General features: G+C 41.0%; 1 protein-coding gene across 6 annotated transcripts in view; it reads left to right on the forward strand.

Moving 5' to 3' along the window:
- salm (spalt major) overlaps positions 1–27,146 on the forward strand; it is a 98,285-nt gene that overhangs the window by 55,930 nt on the left and 15,209 nt on the right. Inside the window, exon 1 of one of the 6 annotated variants that reach the window (XM_031987669.2) lies at positions 25,063–25,331. The exons of the other annotated variants lie outside the window; for them this stretch is intronic. Within the exon in view, the coding sequence (XP_031843529.1) occupies positions 25,232–25,331 (100 nt within the window). The 5' untranslated portion in view covers positions 25,063–25,231. Of the gene's footprint in view, positions 1–25,062; positions 25,332–27,146 lie in introns of those variants that run through there. 6 annotated transcript variants of the gene reach the window in all.

The raw sequence follows: 27,146 nt of genomic DNA on the forward strand, positions 1-27,146 counted from the left end.
TCTTAAAATCAAAACGGTACCAATTCTTTCAATGATAAATTAATTTTCCCACCGAAACAAGTAATTCTGCTTCATTCCGCTTTAGCATTTCCTTAATATTTATTATAGGTGCGTTTGGCCCGCGTTAGACGAGCATACACTTCATTATTTCATTTCGCTGCGAGCGTTATCAGAGATTTCTGAGATTAAATTCCACAGTTAACAGGTTAAATACTGTATAATTATAAACAGTGATACATAAGATTCCCGCAGCAAACGTCTGCGATGAATAAGAAAAGAAAAGGAGAAATACAGATGGAATGAACGGTTGCCCAGAAGGGGAGTAGTAGCGGTACGAATTTGGCCGCGAAATAATCACGAAGAAGTAAAGATCGTATCATCGGGAGCAGCCAGAGGGGCAGATGCGCCGGGGATTTCGTAGGAGGCCCGTGGAACGCACACGTCGATCCCGCGGTTTTTATGAGGAGAGGATCTCCGGCGTTACGACTCAAGATCTTCAAATATTTACTCGAAACGCGGACGTCCTTCCGTCGTCGAGTAGCGGCCCGATAAACGTCGAGGCCTGGCCGCCTCCAGACGACTTCTGGGTTTGTTTTGTGACTTCGTTTTAACCGCACGTGCTACGGAATTTCGTCATCTGGCATCGGGCTGGCCGGGGCCCCCCTTTTTCCCGAAGAATGGCCGGTTTCTTGCCCGGTGCTGCGGGGTGTCTTTATCGTCGACATCGCGAAAACTTGTGTTTCATGCGAAACAAATTTTTGCCGGTGCCCGTCGGAATCCTCGCCGCCGCGTTTTGCCACTGGAACGTCGCCGGGGGGTATTGATTGACAGTTTCTCATTTTTCCCCCCCCTCTTTTGTCTCGTTTCGTCGACTTTGGGCATACGCTTCGGGAGAGTTGCACGTGTTGGGCGTGGAAGCTGAATTGGTGTTCAGTTTTCGTTCGATTTATGGCACATTTCTTTTCAATAACGAACGTTTCATTGGCAGTTTAGAATTTTCTATTTTTGTTTTGAGGAGGGAGTGAAATTTTCTAGTTTAAACGTTGTGCCGACGTGGAGAGCTGAGTACGCGGAGTATAGATGTTTAACGAATCTTTTAAGTGGTAGAATAAAACGATAGTGACATTGTTGAGTTGATTGACCTGTTAACCGTGGAATGTAATCGAAATGAATGAAATCGATAAACGAAGCGTGCACTCGTCAAACGCAGGACGAATGCGCCTACGGTATATTTTAATGAAAACCCAAACCGAAGCTCAGAAGGATTACATGTTTATGTGAGAAAATAAAGAATTCATCGTTGAAAGAGTTAGTATCGTTTCAATCTTTAAGATGACGTGTATACTCGTCGAACGCAGATAACTGGTTAAGAAGTCTTTATTTCTCAGTTCCCGTTATAAGTAAGTGTAATATTCGAAATAACGAATCGCATTAAAAAACGTTAGAAAATTAGCGAATAAAAACCGGCAGTACTCAATTAGTCATATTGAGTCCAGTCAATTAGTGCCTCCTTCAAAAACTACGAGAAGAACGTTTAATCAATCCGGCATACAAAAGCAAAGCGAAATTGCGAAACGCGAGTTGCGAACGGATCGTAAATTACGCCACAGTTCTACGAACCGAAACGTCGCAAGCTTGTCGGGCAGCCTGATGCATATGCATATACAGCAAGAAATATGAAAAACATAATAAGCCTCATGAATCAATTAGTCGTTTTCCATGAATGGACTAATTAACTCCGGAAAATCCACGGTAGAAGAAGAGAACCGAGAAATCCGGTCGGCTCTCGCTCTCTTCCCACGATATCATAAATAAATTATCTCATTGTGTTAACGCTGCCGTTCCGCTTGTTCGAAGATTCGGTGATGTAAATTCCGATCGAAGCGTTCGACTGCGACTGCAACTCGCCGCGCGGAACGATCGGAATCGGGGAGAATACCGAGGCTCCGTAGCGGCAGAAAAAGTGAATTAATTTACCGCCTAATCGCTTTCTGCAATTCAAAGACGCTTCACGATGAATAATGATAATCCCTGGCCGGCGCTTCGCGAACTATTTAAGCGTCCTCGAAGTAGAATCTAATTCTACCCCGGGCCACAATTTGCATTAACTACGCCCGGCCGTAACATTGTTCTCATTTCCCCGGGAACGCATAATTTATACATCGGCTATTTTTGAGCGGCCGTGTCGCGGACCCGTGTCGATGAACTTATTCCTAGTCCAACGGTGGAGAATCAACCGCGAGAGGTTCATCGTGTAAACGGACTGCTCCTTTTTCTTCTCCCCTTCTTTTTGCCGCGTTACGTTCCAGACACTTCTCGAGCCTCTAATAATTGAGACGGCTCGCTACGGTTTGATAAAGTACTGTCTACGGGGAAGCTATACTTTTTCGGAATATAAAACATCGAGTTTGTTGAACGTTCCATTGCGTGTTCACTTGTGAATCGGTGAACAGTAGTCTTTTTGAAAATACGATTTCTGATAATGCCGTTTGAAGGAAATTAGTGTAAAGGCGACTGATACGAGCAGCTCCTAATATAGAGCCCCAGAATATTTCGGAAAATAAATTGCTCGGCGTGCCGAGAAAACAATTGTACTAATAGTTGGACATCAATTAAATGTTTGTCGTTGAATGCGAAGCGTTATTGTTAAATTTTCTGGAAGACGAGATAAATAGGCAAATTTCTTAACATAGATAGGCTAAAGAATTTTACTTTTTCATGATTTATCACTGAACATGTTTGTTTTTTACTATTCGAAAGCAATTTGCTGCGAATTTATTTTCTTCTTGGAATAGTTATTATTACTGTTATATTCTTATTTTATAGTGGTAATTATAAAAATGATAATAATGAAAAAATATGTTCAATGCATTGTGATCACGATAAATTTAGTGTTCCCGTGTGTTAAACATGTATCTAACGTACAAAAGGAAGAAAAGGAAAAGATCAATATAATATACATTCAAAACAGTGTAAAATTCATTTATTTACCTTTTTTAATTCCATACATATCCAATTCTCATGACAAAAGTTGCATTTGCTTATGCCACTTCTATGCAAATAAAATCCGTTGATGCCACTTCGAGTAAAATAACGCATAAAACTTTGAATTCCCATTAACATTGGATTTGCAGAACGAGCCAATTTAACTCATATCAAGTTTTATAAACATTATTTAATAAATGTTTGGATTTTTTTTATTGTTGCAGTCACGTAAATGTATACCTCAATTATCTACTTTTAAACCTCTAATTTCCAAGATCTAAATGAACAAATGTCAATATTTCTAAAAACGATATACCAAACTGTACAATAGCGGCATATTACGTATAACCATAAAAATCCTGAGATTCGAAAATTCAAAAACTTCTATAATACAATCGGCTACATAACAATGAGGAGAACAGCATCTCTTTTCAGCGTGTAAGTTTTGTTTGAGCAAGCGAGTATGTATGTCGATTCTCGTTGCAATTAATGGCTGGTTCTTTACGAGTTGTCGAGAGGCACAAAATGCCCGCCACCGACTTCGAGCATTTTTTCTTCGCGGTCAACCCCCTTCGAGCCCACCAGTCTGGAATATTTACATCGGTATATTTAGTCTGACGCCCACGTTCATAACAGTTTATGTCCGCTATCTCCGCGCTTTTGTCACGGGGAAAAAGGTGCACGCGCGAAACGAACGACGCTGACAAAAGGACTGTCTTTCGCGCTGTTAACTTGGACTGCCAACGAACGCCAATTTAATCCTAATGTTTTGTTCACGTGTAGGTGCGTATACCTTCCTAAGCATTCCCATTAAAATTGAAACCAAACGAACCGATTATAATATTTCACGATTACATTAAGATTAAAAGAATTAAGATAAAACATGTCTAGAATGTTCTCTAAAAAAATAAAGGAATTGACATAAATTTGAATAGCTGATTTGTATGGTACAATGTACAACGATTAACAATGAACGTCATATTCTGCTAGATAATCAGTTATTTCCTGCATCCTTCAAAAAATAATTTACAATTCTCAGGCTTTTAATATCCGACTTATATGAGCAACACGTATTTTCATTCGTCCCTCAGTCCCGTGAAAATTGTAAAAGAATATTTAGATATTATTTAAATAAAGGTATGACTGTACTTCCGAATTTTCATTTAATAATATTCAATATCTTCTCCATTCTTGTAAAAAATTTGAAAATTTGAATGTAGGATCATGCAAGGCGTCTCTCATGTTGTCTCTCGACAGTATAAGTTACTTGAAAATGCCATTCTCATATACTTTTTATAATATTTAAATCTAAGAATAATTCCTTTGTAAAATTTAGAGTACAGATTTTATTTCTTTACATTTATTTGTACAAAATATTAATTGAAACATTATACAACACAATTTAGCGAAACAAAATTGTTACATCCTTTTCATTATTCTTTTGCTATGCGAGTACTTTCGCTCGCCATCACAGACGATTGCGCATATTGTATAGAGAAAATGCAGCATATTTGAAATACTGCTGATAATTTTGAATATCAGTGTATCTAAAATATTACTAACTTCATTTCATTTTTACAATAGATATGATAGAATTTTACAAATGATCTGTTAGAACGGAATAATCTTTTGCAGCGGAATCAGTTGCACGTTTATATACAATTTCTACAAAATATTCATTTAAAAATTTCACGAAATTGATGGAAAGAAAATTGTTATATCCTTTTCGTTATTCCCTTGTCATATTTATATTTCCCTCCGACATTGCAGTGGAGTCGATTGTACATAATTCATACAAAATACTCATTTAAAAATCATACAAAATTGTTACGTCCTTTTCATTATTCCCTTGCGATACTCGTATTTCCCTTCGCCATTGCAACGGAGCAACCGCGCGTTGGCGTTTCTTCCGGTTCCTCCGACGCGACGCGACGGTTCGAAAATTCCGCGAAATTTCGAACGGGCGGCAGCCATTCCCGCGGACGCGCTGATAGCGCAAAGAGGTTAATACTTACCAACAGCGAGAACAACTGTTACAAACAAATAAGCGCTATTCCAGTGCGTTGCACGACGCGCAACACCTGTCCGTGACCGGCATGCGTACGCCCGCAATTATCAGGCTCTGCTCGCTGTTTTATTCCATGGGAAACCGCGTCACGTACATCCGCATCGTGTTACGTATCGCCGTCGGCCCGGTCACTGAGCATCATTAGAGGTGATCATAAACTCATAAGAATAACCAAGATGCAGCACAGACTAAATAATTAAAGGAGGATCAACGGTTTGCACTTGTTGTTCCATCCATTCCTAGAAAACTCCTTTCACAGCCAATTCCTTCCAACGAGACACGTACTACGTACAGGCGTGTTTGCGCGTGTACGGGGAACTGACGGTTTTCGTTCGTTCTCCTTTTTCAGGAATCGGCTTCGGTTTCCGGCATTATTATGCCTCATTTCAGAAACTTGAATTTCTTTTTTTTTTACAACAACGCACATACGTGACAACGAGGTCAATCAGTCTCGTGACGTCTTATCCTTTTGTACCTGAAAATAGCAGATTCTTGCTGAGGATTCATCATCGATGACGATCTGATGAACGGATCGAATGTCTGGAGGATACCTTTGCGTGCTTGTTTCGATAGACACGATTGAATAAGAATTAGCTTCCTAAAATAAACTGTAATATAAGATTTCTTTGTTTAATTAATCAACTAAATTAGGTTATATAGGACTTCGATTTCCATTTCGAAATAGTTTGAGGATTTCTACGCAAATGTAAGATAATATTCTCAAAACTATGTAAAGCACAAAGTAAACGAAAATGTAATATTTCATCCGTTCGTTAAATGTATATTTTAACCTTACAAGCTCCAGTTTTTCACTAGAAGTACTCAACATTCTCTAATAAGATACAGACGACATTTTCTGAAATTGACTTGACAAGGAATCGAACATACATTGAGAGACAAAACTATTTTCTTTCAATATTTCACATATTGATGCATTGTACAAAGTTAAATATTAAATATCAAATTTTTCAATCTCGCTGGATCAAATCAATTGACAATCGAGAGGAGTCTTTGGAGTGCAAAGAGGTAATTATCCATCTTTAAACCTCAAATTCCCAAAATCCAAATGAACGAACATCGAGTTTTCAAAGACTAATAGGATAAACTGCACGATAAATATTCGTAAACCTAATGTTAATCGAGGAAAGTGCAAAGGATTAATTGTCCATCTTTAGACTTCCAATGTTCAAAATCCAAATGAACGAACATCGATTTTTCGAAGACCAATAGAATAAACTGTAAATAAATGTCCATAAACTTAGTGCGGTTAATGCGAGAAAAACAGATATTACTCGAATTTGCTGAAATTTGTCCACGGCGGTGTTAATTTTCATCAAGTTGCATGTCTGGTTACAAGCTGTTGTACTAGATGTGGACTGGCGATACGAAGGTTCGATCTGCGCGAAGCTCTCCTTTATGAGAAACATGATACGCTGTCAGTGAGATCAGAAGCTCCCCGCAATATATCCGCCGGACACTGATAACGCAATTATACGATGGTTGCACGGCAATTTTTCCGCGGGCCGAATCTCTACACGATCTTCCCATTGAATGGAAATCCGGAACAGGCTTATCTCGGAAAAATGCACGCGCTGCGCTCTCTTGAGCTCCCGCTGTCGACGTGCCGCCACTGAAATGGAAAAAGGGTGACAAGCGGTTTTGTTCCAGGACCGGAATACAAAAGAATTTTTAATTGTTTCTCATGGTAGTATCTCAAACGAGCTAAAACACGTGTTGACTAATTTGACCTGCGGTTTAAAGTTCTCTGGACGTGCGTAGCCTCGCGCATAAACCTGTACTTTCCATTCATTTATTTCGTTGTTTTCATTGAATTATCAGACCTTGGCACTCTAATCGATTTTCTAACCTACTGCAACTCCAAGCAATTTTTCTAATTATAAAATGTCATAATAGTTTTAAAATTTTTTATTTTCCTACTTAAGGCAGAATTTACATATGTAACAAATCCAATGATTTTGTGGCAGCTTTTTCAACTTTGCTTATTAAAATATTTAAACAATAATTGACACCTTAGCGGAGTCTGTGGAGTGTAAAGAGTTCGAATTGTCAGTGAACCGCGGATGATCATTTAACTTCACGTTTCCGTGTCTTCTTCGTTATAAAATAACTGAAGTTAAATAAAATTCCTTTGGGGATGGCTTGAATGAATTCTAAATGAAATTGCAGTGTGTTGAATTCTATTAAAATTCAGATTTTATAAATTTTTGAAAAATATTTTTAACATGCTTAATATTTAACATTGTATTACCAATGAGTCCACGTCTAATGCAATAGACAATAAATACGTATTTTCCATGAACACAATGTTTCGTGTCAAGTAAATATTTTTATGCAGATTTCACTGTAGAAACTGTACGCTTTCAAGGCACGTTCAAGTCGTTTCTAGACTTGAACCAGTTCAACTTTGTCCTTATACGACGCAGTGCTCAATCCTTGAAAACGGTGTTAAACATTCATTGGTTTTCTGCATGGCATGCGTAGACGAACTTGTTGTCTTTCTGTCGGAATCATTCTTCTGTTTTAGTAGACACGCAACATCACTTGAATCATATTGCCGGGTAGTTGATACTTGACGGCATTAGAAAATAAAGGACGCCGACGATTGCGAAACTTTAAACGAATAAAATCAAAATAGGAAACCTGGAAATTCACACAGATTTTTCTACGGAAGAAACTAAACAGTGTGCCTATTCTCAGAAATCGATATAGCAGTTGTTGTCAGAAATAAACGAATATAAACGTTTGAAACCTTTATCTCGTCTGAAACCCGCAATTCTTGCGTTTATCAGCATACTTTAATTATCTTACGTAACTTCTCCTGTATTGTAGCAAAGAAAATCGTGTCTAAAATTGCTTACTTAATTAGAGATAATTATCTAATACACGCCAGTTAATTACGATAAATTAAACGTGATACAGCATAACGCGATTATAACCGTCGACATTAATCTGAAAATTATATGGGGTTGGGTCTCCTGATATTATCATTATAATTTATGTCAATATTATTATGTGCAGAGGAAAATGGATTAAAACGCAGTTGCATGGGGTCGAGGGGAACGGAAACATGAATTCAAAGCGAATGAAACTTTGTCGAATGTAAATGTTGTAAGATTTTAAAAGTACTTTCATATTGCTATATGAGAGTTTGTTTATAATGGAATTATAAATTGTATTAATTTTTTTCATTTCATTGTTTTTACTTTGAATACAACTTAATGATTTGTACAATCTTATCTGAATCCATTCTCTTCATAGTGAATAGAACTGACGTAAATTGTAATAGATTTTACAGTTAGAAATTCGAAGATCATCGATGATTGGACAGCAGATTTTTATGCGTTTATAACGTATAAAAATATTTCAATACTAATAAGACACAAGTTTCAATTAAAAATGTAGTGTCCCTTCTTTCCTACTTTATTAAAACCAATAATGACGAAAATGATATTTTAAAGTATTACTTTTTAATTAGAGCGTTTATTTAGTATTCTATATCAGGTAATTAGCGACGATGTCAGCTTGGTACATTTTCACACCGAAATACTCAGATTTCGTAATAAATTTCGGAATCCTTTAATTAATCTCTTGCTTCATAATGTTACTTAATTAGCTTCACGAAGTTACTTCACCGTTAATAATTTCCCCTAAGGAAAACATAAAAAATAATATTTTCCTTCGACTCGTCTAAAGCAAAGTAGTCAGAATAATATTCGCAATTATTAAATTCAATATAAAATCTGTAATATAACGCTAATTAATTCAGTATTGTAAATCAAACGGTTAATTCAAAATGTTTCGTTGATCTTTTCTTTTTCTTTTGCTACATAAAAATCCAAGTCAGCATAAAATTCTATCGATAATAATGCAAAGCCTAGAATCTTGCCAGAAATAGCGTACGAAGCTGGTTAGAAAACTTCAGGTCCGTCTACGTAAATGCAACGAGTAGGATCTGGAAAGAGGAAGATTCCCGTGTAAATTAGACTAAAGCGTGTTACTCAAAAAGCCATCAATTATTAAACCATGGCAAAGTCCTAGAGCACCGTTCGTGGAGCACCATAAAGCCATCATGGAAACACTGAAAAAATAAGTCACAGGAGACTAGCGGCAGCGTTTCTCGAGGGCTCGTCAGTCCGTGAAAGCAATTCCACGGGCAACGAATCTCTCTCTCGCTATTGATAGAACCCCATAGACAACGGGCGCGGCCGGTTTTTCCTGAAACTTGTAAAAGTTCCACGCACCATCGGCTATCCAAAAATAGGCGAGCGCGCTTCCGCGCGCACGCTGCGCCCGAAAACGAACGGCCCGGATTTTATTTATGGCCGTGTTACACCCCCAAAATTGAAACAGCCACGCGCCACCCCCGATATCCGTCCTCTTTTCCTTTTCCGTGACCTCGGTTGACGGTCGAACGACGTTTGTAATACACCCAAGGAAGCGTGTTGCGTTCGTGCGCGTCGTAAACTGACGATTTTGAAATGTTTTTTTTTTACCGTGACACACTGCGAGGACTGGATTTCGTGTTTATTAACCGAATGTTTTTATGGTTAATTGGAGAAAAACAGTTTTGTGAGAGATCTTGTTTAATACTATTAATCATTGATCTACTTTGATTAACTAGGTTACTCGTTGTGAATCATTAGCAGTGTATTCGATATTAAATTCTTAATTTCAAATTTTAAATTTCAAATTTCAAATTTCAACTTTTAAATTTCAGATTTCAGACTTCAAATTTTGAAACTCAGATCTCAAATTTCAAATTTCAAATTTAAAGTTTTACAATTACCTTAAGTTTTCAAGTTCGTTACAATTTAACGCGCAACACATTAATGCAACAATTACCTTAAACAGTACACATATGTAAGTAATTAACTGTCAACAGAATTTCTTTCATGCTTTGTATTTATATGCCTGAGAGCTACAGCAACATCTACAAATCGAACGAAATCGAATTAAAGAGTTATTAAGGCCAGCAACGGCATTGTACCGTATTGAAATATTCAGCGTGCTTTAACTGACATAATCCAGTGGCTAAAATTTCCAGGGGGGGCGACAAAGTTTTGATGCAGCCCTTAACGTCGCCACTCATCCTGCACTTTAAAATGTAAACAAGGAAAAATCCCTTAAGCGCGTACCGCGAAGGGTCACTCATCGTGCACGCTTATAAATAACTTTTACCCGTGAAAACTGTTAAAAATAATCGCTCGTAATCGAAAGCAAAACGCAGCAGCCGCGGGAATTCCAATGGATGGCGGGAGGAAGACACGCGCCCGAAATTCGGGAACAAGGAAAACAGAGACGAGAAGGCAGCTGCTAACCTTCTCACCCTCTTCAGTCACTTTTCAGGATAAATGCGGGGAAATGACGAGAGAATCCTGCGTGAGCTGTCTATTAGGCACACTTCTTGAATGTCACGTGGCAACTTCCTAAAATAAGAGGAACACGAAACGTGCCACCTTGAAAGGCGGAGGACATATTTTCTTGCATAATCCAACTGCAATCTGTATTTACGCAAACCTAAATTAGAGTAATAAATGTCTGTTATTTCTATAAAGTAATTCCTATAAAATCTTTAATCAAAGAAGATGTATTCCAAATTATAATGCGCAGCATTTCAATCATTTTCCTTCAAACGTACATGTTTATCATATTATCAAAAATATAACTCCCACAACTCCCACAAACTTTTCCAACGCACCAAGAAGTAAATTGCAGATATATTTCAACAACCAACTTCTTAATTCAATACTTCGCTTAAAATAATCCTTTATTCCATACGAATTCTCTACTCAATTCCTCGCGTCACCAATTTTCAACGCTCCAACTTCGCTCGCGAAACTCCTGAAACAACAGACACAAACGTTAAACAAAGAACGCAATGAGAAACCCATGTCAGGCCCGAGTTTCGGCAATCGAATGCCGATTTCGTGATACTGAAAATAGTCCCGACAACGGTGCAACGCGTATTTCCTACGGCAGCTTGTACAAGTAATGGGCTGTAAATAGATTTCCGCAATTACCCAACAATCCCCAGCGTCTGTGAAGCGACCCGTCCAGATCCGTGAGCGGACAGGGAGCAGCCACCAGCACGCGCGCACAATGCTCCAGCCGGGAGCGCGCAGCTTGCGTGGGCGTTGATTAGTCCCCGAAAAAGGGGGAGTCGTCCTGTTTCCCGTCCTCCCCTCCCTCTGCCGACGATTATGAAATATATTCCGCAGGTAGCGGGGCCAGGCTACCGGGCTGAATAATAGAGGATAATGGTGAAAGGAGCCGGAGGACTTTATCAATGGGAATTGGCGTGGTTTCTAATGGGCACGAGCCCGGACAATGGGTCCGGCGGAGACAGCCGATGGTCAACGCTGCCTTTGGTCCCCGTGTCGCCCCCACTTTTTGTTTCTTCCTGGCCGATGGTCAGCTGCGAACCACCCCCGCAGCTGCTGCTCCGTTTGTTCGACGATGTCCGGAGCGCGCGACGCTCTGCCGTCGATTTTCAATGCGATATCGTATCGTTAGCGAACCGTTAAGCGACAATTTAAGAGGATTTATGGGTTAGACGAATTCGGAGACGAGATCGGTTTTGGAATTTCACTTTGTTAGATACCGGTTTCTGTGGATTAGAAATAAGGGGTTTATTCAGATTTGCCAGTTGATTGTTGGGAACGGACTTCTCCCATTAGTGCAGTTTGGTAACTCGGGTTGATTGGATTAACGAAAGGTGTTTGTTAAGTTAAAGTGTCTGTTTTTATTAGGCGTGAATGATGGTATGCGGAGAATATTGTGATTCGAAGTGTAAACTTCAAGCTACTTTACATTAACTCGGTATACTATACAGTGAAACAACATTTTTATTGAGACGGCTACATTTGCATGAAAATGTACAATTTACTGATCGCCTATTAACGAAAACGAGCTTTAAAATGTCGAATCTAACGTTTCTTATAAATTGAAAATTTATGAAAATTGACTTGCTTCTTCGAGAATCTTATTTTCGATAAAAAGAAACTTCACTCACAAAGGAGAAGAATACAGATATGTAAATATGCGAATTATGTGTCTCCAAAAATTAAGTTTACACATTTTCGCGAAATAAAATATGAACGAAAATTTTCTATAGAAGGTAAACTAGTTTAAGTACAACGTTTTTAAGATTACAGATAGATATTTGTACAGTGAGCACCATCTACAGTGAGATATTTGACGGCAACGACTTAATCGAATATTTCAGGTATCACGGTTCTCGTGTCTAACAGCTTTTCAAGCGTAGTCCGTGCGTTGTGAGAATTAATCACACCTACGTGGAAGGGTTGGTCATCGCGTGGTTCGGGGAAGGGGGAACAGTACGGAGACAGATAGCTTGGGAGTTTCTCTTAGACCGCATCAACCCCTTGCATAATATCTAACTTGAATATCAGGTAGCTCCGAGTTCATTTTTCGAAACTTCCTTTAGTGTCCGCCTTGAAGGATATAAAGTAGTGTCATTATCAGGCATTTCAGTATTTATTTCTTAGCCGTGGCTGTGCATATGCGGAAAGTATATCTCTGAAAATCGTTTTAACCCTCTGCCGTTTAAGTAATTAATACCCTTGTAGTTCCTAAATTATGTTGGTTTATAATTATAAATGTTGATACCGTTCAAAATGTTTGAAAAAGCTATGTTATATTTGGGTTAAGGGAAATTGAGATCATTTATTTCATGAGAATATTAAATTTATTTCTTGATAGAAGAAATACGAATGAATTTATAAATTTTTATACAATATTGTTCTCAGAGTGAATAGAGATCTCTTTCACAGAGATTAATATTACAAAAGGAACTTCGATGTTGAAAATTATTTTTAACCATAAACATTACATGTCTAGAGCGACGTTACAGTTTTTCGCGAGACGTGAACCGCCCATCGTAGATCATATTAACATATTATACACGATTGTTTGCACGCCACTAAAAATTACCATGCAAACGAGATTGCGAATTATAAATATACTACGAATGCTTATGCAAATTCCGATATTCATGAACTAATTTACACGAACTGAAAACAATAAAAAATTTGTATATTCCGTTATTATTGTTGTTATCATATCAAGGCTACAAGTAAAATGAACGGCTCGGCGAAAATAATATTAAACTTCAACCGTGTTCAATCTTGGAAGGTCGTACATACACATTCCGAATCCATAAACATCGACTATGCGATCGTAAATCATCGAGAAAACTGATCTGAATGACGGCCGAGAATTCCGTTCGCGCGTATTATTCAGTTTTCTAAGCGGCAAGTTAAAACGAACGGCAATTATCGCGAACCGACTAAACGAGTGGCATTAATCGTCGCTCATTGGACATTGCCAATCGAGCGGATAAAACTTGGCCGGGTCAATGCATAAATCTTAGTAATGGTGTGAATGCACGCGGTTCTATTAAATGGCTCCGGAAACCCTGCCGTTAATACCTCTTTTATTTAATTAAGCGGTAATTCATGCAAATACTTCTTCATAAAAGCTTGGCCTGTCATAATTAAAATCATAGCTTTTGAGAAATACAGACAGACATTTCTGAGGAAACCTAATGCGCTAATGTTCGGCAAATCTTTTCACTGTTGTATATTCGATACGGGAAACCAGAGGAACATAAAAATCTTCGCGCCACGGTTCAACAGTTCGAAAGGATTTATATATAATAAAATCTTAAGATGTCGCGTCACGGATTTTATATTACAATCGGAAACTTGTATACTATAGAAACTTATATACCTTATAATGAAAGTAACGGGAAAACACGTTCACGTTTTTTTTAAATTCTTGCTACATGAAAATGCCTTTTGCTAATCAACTTGGAAACAGACTTTGAACAGCGCACTTATCTATTTTGAACGAAATTCAAAAAAGTATAGATACTTTATTTTATAATGTTAATATAATATACAATTACACTTAATTTCTTAGTCAGTTACTTTCAACGTATGAAGAAACAATAGTTTGAACTATATTTCACAAGGACCAAGCAAACCTTTCTAAAAGTATTTTTTCAGATTAAATATATTAAAAAATCATCTTGCCTGGACAGTTATCGAATATTTAAATCTTAATGAAAATGTATCTCGAAACTAAACAACTACTTTGCTCTCATAGCAATTTACATAAAGTACACTTTTCTTTTCAAGATGCAATATCTTTACACGACAAACATCTCAATAAACTTCCAAACCAAGCATGTATAGGCATCGCAACCGAATTCCCTCACCGATGAACATAACTCTCAACTTCTCGTGCCACGCCGAGGGAACCTTGACCGAGCAACTCTGCGTTTTATCATTTTGTCTAACAATACATATATATAGACGCGCGCCTCGTAAATAAACGGCCAATAAGAAAAGAGAACGATCCTCAAGTTTTGCTTTTAGTTTCGCCAGTCTATTACACAGGCATGAGTGCATTAGTGCCGGCAGATTGACCCGTTGGTCAAACGCCGTTTAAATTGCGTCCAGAACAATGTTCACATGCGCTGTGCCACGCAATGACCTGTTCCCGCGCATCCTTCTTTCCCTCGGGGATTATACCACCCGGGCCCGGATGAAGATTAGGTTAGCTAAATGGTTCGGTTATAGGTCTGTAAGCCTGCGTGACTGATCGGCACACTCAGCGGATCTCCTTAACTCCTCCGGTCAAGTTCAACTCCGCGATTAGGATGCTGTCACGACTCTTCGACTTCGGAACCTTTTCTTGTCCTCTGGGCTGATTGAACAATTTCATTTTACTGGGCGCGAATAACAATGAAACAGTTTCCGTGCAATCTTCTGATACCATTCGGGGTTTCCCATATCGATCAAAGACGATCTATCGACGTCTAATTTTAGACGCGGTAATGAACCCACTCCGAAACCGTGAACGATTTTGGCTTATGTCCACTTCATCCGCGCAGCAAACTCCCCTAAAAATTGATTCATTCTTTTCTTACTCCTTGAATCTGATGACAGTTGTTGCGGATTGTTGCAAAAATAGTGACGGTTCTGCGATTGGCCATCGGTGAAATTAAACTATACCGAGCTGTCACTAAAAAGTTATTGTTAAAATTACTACTGCCATTAATTTGTTACATGCAACAAGTAAAATAGTACAACACAGACGTCCTGTTTCCTATGATTTACGAACTCGTCGAATAGTTCTCTCAGCACCTACAAGACCCAAAAAAGAAATTTAATTTACAGTCCCACACACACCACGACATAACTCGGCCCAAGAATTCCCGCATAACTAAGTAACAATACCAGAAGCCAACCAAAGATGAAGACGAATATATCTACACTACACTCGTCAACACCAATCAACGATTTGAACCATCGTATAACCGAAAAACGTTCCAATCAACGATCACTCACCCAATTTCGATTATTCCTTGCCTCTATCCGGGCCGTCTGTCCACCGATCAAGCCAATTAATCCGACGACTCCCCTCAGCCTCGGTTTCCCGAAACACAAAACACCTCGCGAGATCAACGATTAACAACGGTGAACAACGATCCCCCCCCCCCCTCCAACCGCGGTGTAGCGTGATCCCGCCGTAACTCGCGATCCGCGGGTACTTAGTTGCCGCGGTATCTAACGCTTTTTTACGGGCCCGTCGAACACGGGCCCCGCGGGGCCCCCTCCGCAGAAGACATTTCGCCGATCGGGACGTGTGCACACGCGCGCGATGCCCGCCGAAAGGCGAGCGAGCGAGCGAGCTCGCCGAGAAACTCGACCAGCCGCGCCGATTACGAATAACGATAAATTCCCCGGGGCCCGAGCGCCGGTAACATTAAAACCCTCTCACACTCCGTGTTGCGCCCGTGAATTGGTGTACCTGGCTGTCCCGCGGGGAACTTCGCGCGGAGGAACGATCATGATCCCGCCCGGACGAGATAAGGGTTTCGCGTATGACATGCCCGGACTTCCCCCACCCGCCCGCCGCCGCAGCAACCCTCTCGTTCCCTCTCTCATTGGGCCCGTTCGGGCAACTTCTATACTTCTTAGATTGGAATCCATAGGCGGCCGCGGGGGCCTCGCGAGCATCGATCGGCCTTCTTTATTCATTTGCAAACGAATAAATAAGCGCGCGCGCGGCGCAACCACCGAGGGACGGTGTACGGGCCGGTCGATAAGATAGAGTCCTGTAAATCTGTTGGTTACTTAACAGGTCGCCGAACGATCTTCACGGGGCCCGCTACAACCCTGCCTCCCCCCCCTGCTCGCTCCCACCGCATACACACACGTATGTGTACACCACGTACACACGTGCGCCTGGCTTTCTTCTCCTCGCCGTTCCTATGGTTCTTTATTACTTCATGCCCGGGCGGACGGTGTTTTTGTTTCCGAGTTGCCTTGGCTCGAAGATAACAAAGCCCGGACACGGTTAACGCGTTACTGATCGCCTAGCAAACACGCGGATCGGCTATAAGTCCCGCGGCCAGGGGGGGATCGCGCGATGAAAATGTTCGACAGTGTGGATCGACGGGGTGGGAGCCGGGGGAGAAGGTACCACGGTGAAAAACCGTGGATTCCCGGACGCTGGGAACGACGAGTTTGTTCTGCGCGAGTACGCCCGCTAATGTCGAGCTAGGGATACTTGGTTTATCAATGGAACCGGGCGGCTTGGTTTCTTCTGACACGGTGATCTGTTCGGTTTCTTTCGTTGTTTCGTTTGGTTCTTGGGTGTTCTGATCTGATTTGCTTTTATTCGGGTTTGGCTTGGTTCTTGGGAAAGGTTTTTCGTGGATGTTGAGCAGGAGTTTCTAGTGAATCGTCATTTTTATTAGCTTTTTACGGGGGTGTTCAATCGTTTGATATCGGGTGATTCCATTGATGCAAGCGAATGCTTGAGGAATAATAGGTTTTTATTGGATCTGATTGAGAATGAGTCTCATTTGAATAGTACGGTTCGAATGCACGTTGAAGCGTTGAAACTCGGAGAAGTTTGAGTTTAGTTACATAGTAATTTTAAAATGGCGGTGGCAGTTTACACGATTTAAGATGGGTATCTTTTTATAAATTTCATATGTCTATAGTAAACAATCGCATTTAGTATAATTACAAAAGGATTTTGCATGGGTGTAATTAACAATAGAAAAGAAACTGGCTGATAATATATCAAAGAATCTGATACGATCACCGAACAATAACATTCAACGGAGCAACGTAACACATTTACATGAGAAAACTGATTCACAAGAGATGAGTTCTCAACTAAATTTTGCAATCATTTAATCATTTGCAAACAAAGATACGCATCTCCTATTATGAATTAAAAAGACGCAGTGGGAGATGCTGCATGATTACACAACAAAGGAGCTTATGTAAACATATAGGTATTGTTTGCAGTGAATAATTTGGAGTACAAAATTATACGTTCAGTTAGTATTTAACATAGGACAAGAAGTCCATAATTTCCTTCCACATTGAATTTCAATGAAAACGTGCATATACAAAAACACTGCTATCTATGAATGTATTTTATATATTATCCTATACCTGTGCTAACTCTCGAACAAAGGAGCGCCGATCTGCTTTGACCCATCTTTTCAAAAGGCTCGTTTAGCTTCTCAGCTTTTAGCAGTGAGCTTACCAGCTATTTCGGGACATAGTAATTTTTATACGGATGCGCATCTCTATAAACGGATTCGTCAAACGTGACAAGATAAATTTGTCACATGCCAAAGAAAACAAAAGTCTCGATAAACTTTCTGAAACTATTTCACAAGTACCTCGTAGGAGTTATTCGTAGATCTATATAAATTGGCAAGCGAAGCTTGTCTAAGCGCTCCGAATTCAGTTCAACCTCAAGAAAGATCCGCGTGCACGTGACCCATCCCCGAAACCGCGGGCCCGCGTATCTTCAAAGGGGAACATGCAACGATTGTTAACGAGTGCCTCAAATATAACGCACGCTCGCGCGTACAAGCCCCGCAATTTGTAACTTAGCACGCAATCCGAAACAATGCAATCGTTACGCGAGGATCTTCGCTTCCCCTTCCGCGCGCGGCGATCGACGTTGATAAGGGAGAAGCTACGCAACTCGCGCGGACAACGATCAGGGAACGATCGAAAAAACGAATTTTTCTCATTTAACCCCTAACAACTCAGTACGTTTCTATACGTTCAGATACATCACTGAGAATGAAATATAAATGATTTATCGTTATTATGTTATAAAAAATGTAAATGCGAGGGATTGAACCGTTGCCATTTTGGCACTTCGAAAATTAATCCTTCAAGGGATAACGCCCAATTCTCAATTTTTTCAATCTATCCGAACCATTCTTTCTCTGTTACGGATGTTAAATTGTTGATAGTTTACATAGTTATCTTTAACACTAGAAGGTACAAAATGAAATGTTGACGCTGCAAATGATATCGACGGTCAGAACCTTGTAGCAGTATATCGCTCCTAAAGAGTTAACCCCTCAGCAAATTCCATACATCGTTATAAACTGCAATCGTCTCATATACCATCAAATTTTATTAGTTTTCTTCTCGTATTATCCTTTGAAGATTGTTATATTCGTATATCTCTGGAAATTGCTTAAATTAATTTCTTTTAACCTTCATGGTATAGATAATTCCAACTCCTTACGTTTTTATCCTAATTGTACTGAACGTACATATAAATAAGTTTAGTCAAAGGAATGAATATAATTACTGCATATTATAACAAGCACTTATTATTTACAATACAAATCATTGTATTAAAACGAAGGAAGTCGAAATAACAAAAACATGATGTTTGTTGTACACCTGTACTCTACTCGGCACAACGAAAATTAATACATTTGTTGCTTACCAATCTAGCTGTGTGCGTATCTGATGCTAATACATACTAAACCGCTGAGTGTTAGTACAGTAAAAATACATGGAAGTGATTAGTCCCGTTGTCACCAAGCGCTGGATTTTCTTGTCAGTGTCAATACGTCCAATTAGTTCCACCAGCAATGAACGTTATAATTGTTCGGGACTTTCGGGTGGGAGCTGTGTACAATAGGAGTATTTTCTCAACGTTTCGGCATCATTGCATCTAACTTCAGGGGGGGGGCAACAGAAACAATAAGGAAACGGACGATCGTGACGTATCGAATGAACCAAATTTGATTTGATACGTGAAACGTAAGAAGAACAGCAGAGCTGTCGTTATGTAGAATCTTTATTTTCCAGTTGCTGTCTGATTAAGAAAACTGTTTCAATTGCATAGGAGTTTCAGTGAGTGCTTATGTAGCAGTCAACGTGTTAACAGTAGAACGGTGAGGGAAGCAGCCTCTGGGTCCGGTGGTGTTTCCGATCGGAGTCGCGCCCTCCTCGTCCCGGCGCCGGGCGAGAAAAACGAGCCGGTAACTCATCGCGAGAGCCGACAAGCAGTCACTCGCGAACAAAGAGGGAACCCGGTCGCGGGAGATCGCGAACGGCGGGGTGTTGAAAGGGGGTTGCTGGGGGAGAGCGAGGTGAAGAGCGGAAAGGAAAAAGGAGGTGGGGGGTGAGGGTGAGGGAGAGGGAGAGAGGACCTCGAGTTGCAAATATGGCAATCGTAATGGAAGGAGACTTCCATCTTGCGCTTTAGTGTCTACCCGGAGATAGATTAACCGTGTGCAACCGCGGCTATGCCTGCCTGCCTGCCTGCCTGCCTGCTTGCCTGCCTGCCAGCCAGCCAGTGCCGCCACCCCCACCTATACACACGCTCTATACACGCCCGTACAAAAGTATAATATGTACTATCGTCTGTCCTCTTTCCTATCCGCGGAGTCTTCCGTGGCCCCACCACTTTGTTCCGGTGTCGCCCCCACTCCGGCTGAACTGCGACGGATCATCGGCCGGAGTGGGGACCGGAGGGCGGCAGGGCGGAAGGGGGTGGAGGAGGAGGAGGAGGAGTAGCGGCGTAGGACACGGTGGAGGAAAGGCGAGCGGCCGGGGACGGGCCCGTAACGCGGTGGTGTGTGCGGTTCATTACACAGCACACGGGGAAACGAACACCTTGGAGGCCGGTGAGAAGGTGTGCACGCTGCACACACACGCGCGGCGCGCGGTGCAAGGCGAGCCCGCGTATATGCAACGAGTAAGAAAGCGTATTAGGTACGCAGGCATGCGATCCTGGGCTAAAAGAGGGCGGTCCGAGGAGACAGGTGCGAGCCAATCGCGACCCGCCACGTGCAATTTCCCTCGGCGTCTCTCTTTCCCTGTTCATTTCTCATTCCTCCTCTATCTATCCTTGCTGGTGCTGCTGGTGCTGCTGCTGTGCTGCTGTGTGCGCTGCCTTTGCCTTGCATCGCCTTGCCTTCGCCTTTCCTTGCCTCCCCCACCCCCTGTCTCTGTTGCCTCTGTGCACGCCGGCACCACCGCCACCGCCGCTGCTAACTTATTTAAACGAGACTCGACCCCGTCACTACGAGTACGAATCCCTTTCGTATTCGGCACCGATGCGCCGTGACTCGGGAGAGCAACGACCCCCGCGACGACGATTCTTCGGACGGTGCTTTTATCGATCGGCCTTCTTTGTCCCGTGACCTTGTACTCCGCAGGATGCACGAATCTCTCTATCTTATGGGCCGGCTACTTCCTGTACCCGCCGCGTTCACCTCTTGTACGCTCCGGTTTCAAGCGGTTGCGAGGATTTTGCAATTATCCCTCGTTGTAGGAGAGTTATCTTTCAATTTAGTAATAGTATGGTAATTTTAATAATATCTTCGGGCATGGTTAGTTTCTTCTCTACTTCTGCATGGTATTCAGAATAATTGTAGTAGACAAAGTTAACTCTGAGTGTAAACGGTAAACAATTAAATATGGGGAATGGGGGAGGCACTTTAAATTTTCATCTAAATTTAATTTGCAGTGACGTTGTATGAGTCTGTAATATTAGTAGTTGAGAAATTGCATCTGTATAGTAAATTATTTGAGTAGGGAGTAGGATAAAGGTACCAGTGAATAATAAGGATACGGGGATTCAGAAGGTTCGGTTACTGCAATACGTCAATTTTTTAAAGTCTTAAAAGGGTGTTTGTCACAGGAACCATAATTTACAGCTTAAAGCATAGATGCCTGAACGTTTTCCATAGAAATCTCAATTACCTCTCAAACTCTAAAATAATAGAAAGGTAGAAAACTATGTATCGATCTTTTCTTGCTGAAACAATCAAATTATTCGCTCGCAACTTTCAACCCTAAATACGCAAAAGTGATCGCCAATGGGATGACGTTCGTCCTCAAAGCGTTAACATTAAGTAAATCTTTACACTGAGAACCCTAAAAAACCTAGTGAAATGCAAATCCTCCTTTGAATTTCGCTTTAAATAATTTCCTCTCGGTTCCAAACCGAGGATCCCCAACGAGTTCCCGCACGCTTTCCAGCCACGGCTGTAAATCCAGTGATCGGCTGTCCCCCGCCGAGCAGTAAAACGAAGAAGCAGCCGATGCGCCCGGTCTCAATTTTATGGAACTTCGTCAACGTGGAGATTAAAAAAGAAGATCCCGGGAACAGGAAGCGGCTTTTACCACGGTGCCAGGCGTGAAAGTCAGAGATCTATCGCTCGTGTTCCCAGCGAATTCATAGTTCCTTCCGAGTGAAATATTTATGCTCCTCGGAACAGGAAGCAAAAGCCGGTCGGCTGGCTGCTGTGCCTAGGACATGAATTATGCCTTCCTTCGACCCATTTTCTTCACATTGTCGCGTGGGCCCGGCTGGCTCGGTGACCTTCGTCCGGCGAGCTTCGTGGATTTATGATTTACTGGCATATAAATCATCTCAGCCTGGCCAAGGCCGGGTCCTCCAACAAAAGTTCGTCGCCTTGCGCCACCCGGTGGCTGGGGCAGCACGTTGCGCAACCGGAGGCCGTCCGCTTTTGACCTGCCAGAAGTCGGCCGACTCCGGCCGAGGGACGAAGATTGTTGTCTCGTGGTTGAACCCCCTACTGCAACCACCTGCGTCACTCGACGCGTCACCAGGCGCGTGTCCGGGACGCCTTTTCCTATGACTTTCCAACCGAAAGAGTTTCGGTCGTGGGTCCCTTATCCCTCGCACCACTTAGAACGGGTTACTTTGTATCCACGATGTAGTATTGACTAGGGAAAATCTAGGATAGATGGCCCACTTCTTTTATAAGGCTGTTACGTCAAAAATGTCATCGACATCTAACAAAAAGGGACATATTTATGAGAACAAATAGGATAAGAAGAATGTATAGTTAAAGACGACTTGGTGCGATTAAAAACAATTGAAGATTTAGACATTTGGTAACTCGGGATCGGAGCATTTTAACTTCAGAGGCATTTTATCTCGAATTACTGGATTAAACTTTTAACAGAGTTTGAGTATTTTGCAGAAGTCTTTTGCGTTTTAACATGTCGCCCGCGTCAATACTAAGATGCACATTCACTATCAGATTACATCTATCGTTGTTTGCTTTATATAGATAACGACAAAGGGGCTGTTTTACATTCTATACTTGTATTTTTCTTCTTTCTATCTACCGACTGTCCTTAGAATTTCAATTCCTTCGGATTTTTGTCTTGTTGGGAATGTTTTCATAATTTCAATTTGTTGATAGCATTGGTAGGTATTTATAATTCGAAGAAATGAAATAAACAATTAAAGAAGAAATACTGATTGTTGATAATGGTAACCGAACTGCAGATCGTACATCAGTGTTATGGATGTGGAGTTAATGGATGGGATGCGCGAATTCGTGTTAAATGTGACTAACGCTGATGTCGAAATGTACTATGTAATCTTGAAGAAAAGGTCGGAAAGTGATCACAAAGTCATACGAAGTACCAGGGTTTACAGTCAATAACACGTAATTGAATTTAAACTTACTTTATGCCACGTGTGGATGATTCAGTGAAACTCGGATGATTTCGACACATTTAGCAGTTTCTCTATTTGAAGAATAGTACTACCAAAAATTGCTACTTTCGGTAACGCAAAAATGGAATTTTCAGAAGTTAAAAAGTGCGAATATTCGATTTTATATTGTTCACGGTTTATTTGTTGAATTATCTGTATGTCGGAGAAAATTGGGAATTTTTTCAGTGAATTGCGAAAGTGCGGTTTCTTCAAGAGGTTTAGTCTCAAGAAAAGATAAGGAGAATTCTTAGTTCCGATGAGTCCAAGTTTCTTAGACTTTCTTTTAGCGGAGGTCCTGAGAAATCCTGCGTTTCAAAGAATCTTTATTTTTTGTCGGAATAACTTCACTGATCTACAGCTAAAGCGAGTTAAACTAATTAGGAGTATCTTCTTGAAACCCTTGTATTACAAAAAGAATAACGAAGTTCATATCAACATTCGTAGTATTGCGTTTTTAAGTATCTATGAATTATTGCATGTAAAACGCATTTGACAACTGAAAAGCGAAGGATGTCACCTAACTGAATTTATAAATATGAAATAAGATTAGAAATAATTTTTATTCAATGGTACCTACCTATTTGTCAATGGTAGGGCAGACTGAGGCGAATAGGATCAAAATAAGAATATTGGCCGTATTTGTTACATTATTATAAAAACGAGCATGCTGATCGTCCATATTACATCATACACGTTCCCCACACCTAATTCTATACATCTTCGATTGTTTCAAACCGTTTTTTGTTGACAGCAAGTGTTAGAATCGAAGCAAACGCGTACGAACGTAACGGATTCGTTGCTAATCTAAAATCCGTAGTTGGAATTTCACATTTAAAATGGTAAAGTAAGCTTGTAAATTCAAATGTATTTATTACTATTGGTCCCCCAGGCATCTAAATTCAGTATTTAATGCACTTTAGATTATTGCATTGTATTCTGCTTATTTATCTAATTCACTTTGAAATCCTTAGAAACTCGGCTAATCTCATTTGAATATTTCTGTAATTATACATCACACACGACTCTTTTTAGTCGAAAGAAGAGAATCACTCGTAGCAAAGTTATCGACCCACCCAGGTCCCACATATACTAACACAACAAACAGTTGTTTAATTACGTAATGATAATCAGTCACGCAAGTACAGCCTTCAATTGCATAACAAATAGAGGAACAATGTAACCCAAATTGTGGTAGTTAATAATTACTCCTTCGCGAAACTCCGACCGATAAATCCCTTCATCGACAAACTTCGGATAAAAAAAGAGATGATAGAATCTTTTTACGAAGAAGAACAATGAAAATGAAAAGCCAAAAAGTCGTGCAGTCCTCTGTAAAAAGAAGAAAGAAGAAACACGCAAAAGCACATAGTCCCCTACATAAAAAAGAACAAGAAAAATCGTCCGGTTCTCCATAAGAAAAAATAAAAGGAAACAAGAAATCAAACCCTGCAAAAAAAGAAAAAGGAGAAGAAAGAAGCAGGAGCATACAATCCTCCGCAAAGAAGGAAAGAAAAAAGGAATAGAAAAAAAGTCTGCAAGTTGACCGGACTTCGCACTTTCGCGTCGCGGGACGCGACCTCGCGCGGGAAGAAGAAAATCGAAAGCGGAACGCAACGAGCCGTGTCACAGTCAGCGAAGCGGTGGGACGGTCGGACGGACGGACGAGCGCACAGCGCATGCAGTCAAGCAGGCAGTCCCGTGGATCCGGAAATTGCGCGGCGTAGGTGGGAGCCAAAGGCGGGAGAGAAATAAAGAGAGAAAGAGAGAGAGCGAGAGAGAGAGAGAGAGAGAGAGAGAGAGAGAGAGAGAGAGAGAGAGAGAGAGAGAGAGAGAGAGAGAGATAGAGTGAGTGAGCGCGAGTATAGAGGGGGGTGGGGGGTACCGCTGTATAATAATTAATAACCGGCCGCTGAATGGTTCGCGCAGACCCCGCCCTTTACCCCCTGATTTATGAACCGCACCGCCTTCCCTGTCATAACTGCAAGCGTACGAGCCGCCCGGTAGTGGGGGCAGGGCCAATGGTGGGGATGAGACGAGTCACGCTGGTGGGGGAAGGGTGATGCGTGACGTCGTCGCGACACTACCTACGCCCAGGCCGGCTCTTTACCAACCGATCAGTCGGTTCTCGTCCTTTGCCGGATGACACCGGTCGACACGCGGACGTCCGTCCGATACACAGACCAGACGGAACGGAACGAAATAGAAACGAGACCTGGCGAAACGGAGGATAAGGGAGAGTTTTGACGCGCCACCGCGAGTCGGCGCCACGGACCGGGTGACTGTGCGCGGACCGGTGGAGACATGCAGCTCATGAGATGGAGCATCACGCGTCGGCTCGAATCCCGTGGCATCAAGCAAGGCACCTGCAGGCAATCCAGGCTCTCTTGTCCCCAGTCTTCTGGTACGGTTCAACCCCTTGTAGATCCGATGGTGGGCATGGTGTACCGGTGACATTGAAAAAATGAAGTAGGGGAAAACATGAAAAGTAGATAGTATAAAAGGACTCTGGTAGCACTATGGTGCTATAACAAGTTTCTTTTTTTTTCCAAATGGAAAGTGGTTTTTTTTAAAAATATAATTCGTGTTTGAGGAACTCTGGGCGAAGGTCTTTATCTTTTCGAGATGGCTTTATGGGACGGAATGGTTCCTTCGTCTTCGCCTTATCAGTTGAAAGAGGCGGTTGAAAGTGTGGATACATGGTCAGAGCCATTACTTGATGTTAAAATATAAATTTATGATAGTGAATGGTAGGTAGAAAGAAGAAATGTTGGAAGAGAAAGAGGGGTGCATTTCGTTTGGGATCTGCTAGTGGATTCTTTAGTAATAGTTTTGTAACGCATCATACGCAAACATAGATATTCACAGCTTTCTAGTTATGGACTGTATTTTGTTGGATCTTGGCAAGAGGTTCTAGGTCACCTGAGTGATACGTTAACTTTCGTTCAGTGCCCGGACAGCCCGCCGGAAATGGTAATCGCGTGATTTTCATTCTTCGCCGGTCCCACCTGTGATTATTAAAAGTTTCCAGTAGTACGGGTTCTATGCAACTACGACATGGAATACTAATGGTTGAAGAGTTCTTATCGTCTGCGCGATTGTAGCGTCGTTCTTACCAAGGTCTTCGTTACTGGCTCACTTACAGCTTGTTGGTTGTTGTTATTGAAGATTGCTGTTAGAATTATTCTCATGAAACTGTCGTAGTTAAATGATTAAGTGTGAAAACTATGTGAGCTGATTTGATATGTAAGCTTTCGACACGAATAAATAAAATCGACATATCGGCTCATCGCAGTTCTCGCGTAAATATCCAGAGTCGATAGATCCATGCAATGAGAATAAAATGGTTGAGCTAGATAATTAAGATTCCGGAAGATATTATTGAAACTGTATCCTGAAAATGATAACGGGATTTTCTATTTTATAATATTTTATAAGTTTAACATTACTTATGTGGAATTTAGTATTATGGTGTTAGAAAATAGTTTCATTATACAATGATTTAGAGCACACAGCAAACATTGGAACGTGCAATTCAAAAATATGTTTTTCTTGTGGAAATATTTCATGTGAAACAAGTTTCATTATGAAATGGTTGATCCAAATCAGAAGTATCTGCGTCAACAAAATATTTTTATTAAGGGGTAACGAAAACCGGTGAACAATAAGACAATAAATAAATGTATAAACGAATGATAATGTAATACATTTAAATATTAAGTAGTAGACATATCTTATTCAAAAAACGAAATTTGGTTAACTCCGAAGCAGGGAGACCATGAATGGTCAAGACCCTGGATGTCCAAGATCGTGGATAATCGTGATTCTACTGTACTCCATAGTTAGTATTAATGAAATCCAATGGTTAAACTGAAGCCGGAGAATCGGCGATCAGCGATTCTATGATAGTTTCGCGTCAGTATTGCCAAGTTTTTACTCCGTTTCAGCCTTGCCGATAGATTTAATCGTGAAATGAAGCCTTACGATCGCTTCTTCGTTTCGCGCCGAGTCGTTTCTTGGATAACATTATCTTTGAAACTTAATCTTTAAAAGTCTAAGTCGTTGCGAACTCTTTGGATCGTTAATGCCTCTGTTGACGGCTTCCCTGAGCGAATACCTTTCATCTTCGTAAAAAATTCTTGGGTTTTCTTCTAGGAAAAACGAGTTCTTTCTCGCCGGAAGTGTCCCTTTGATACCTGCTTCGAGATCTGACCATTTT

Source organism: Nomia melanderi, chromosome 3 (assembly GCF_051020985.1).
Source record: "Nomia melanderi isolate GNS246 chromosome 3, iyNomMela1, whole genome shotgun sequence".
In the NCBI taxonomy this organism is placed as follows: domain Eukaryota; kingdom Metazoa; phylum Arthropoda; class Insecta; order Hymenoptera; family Halictidae; genus Nomia; species Nomia melanderi.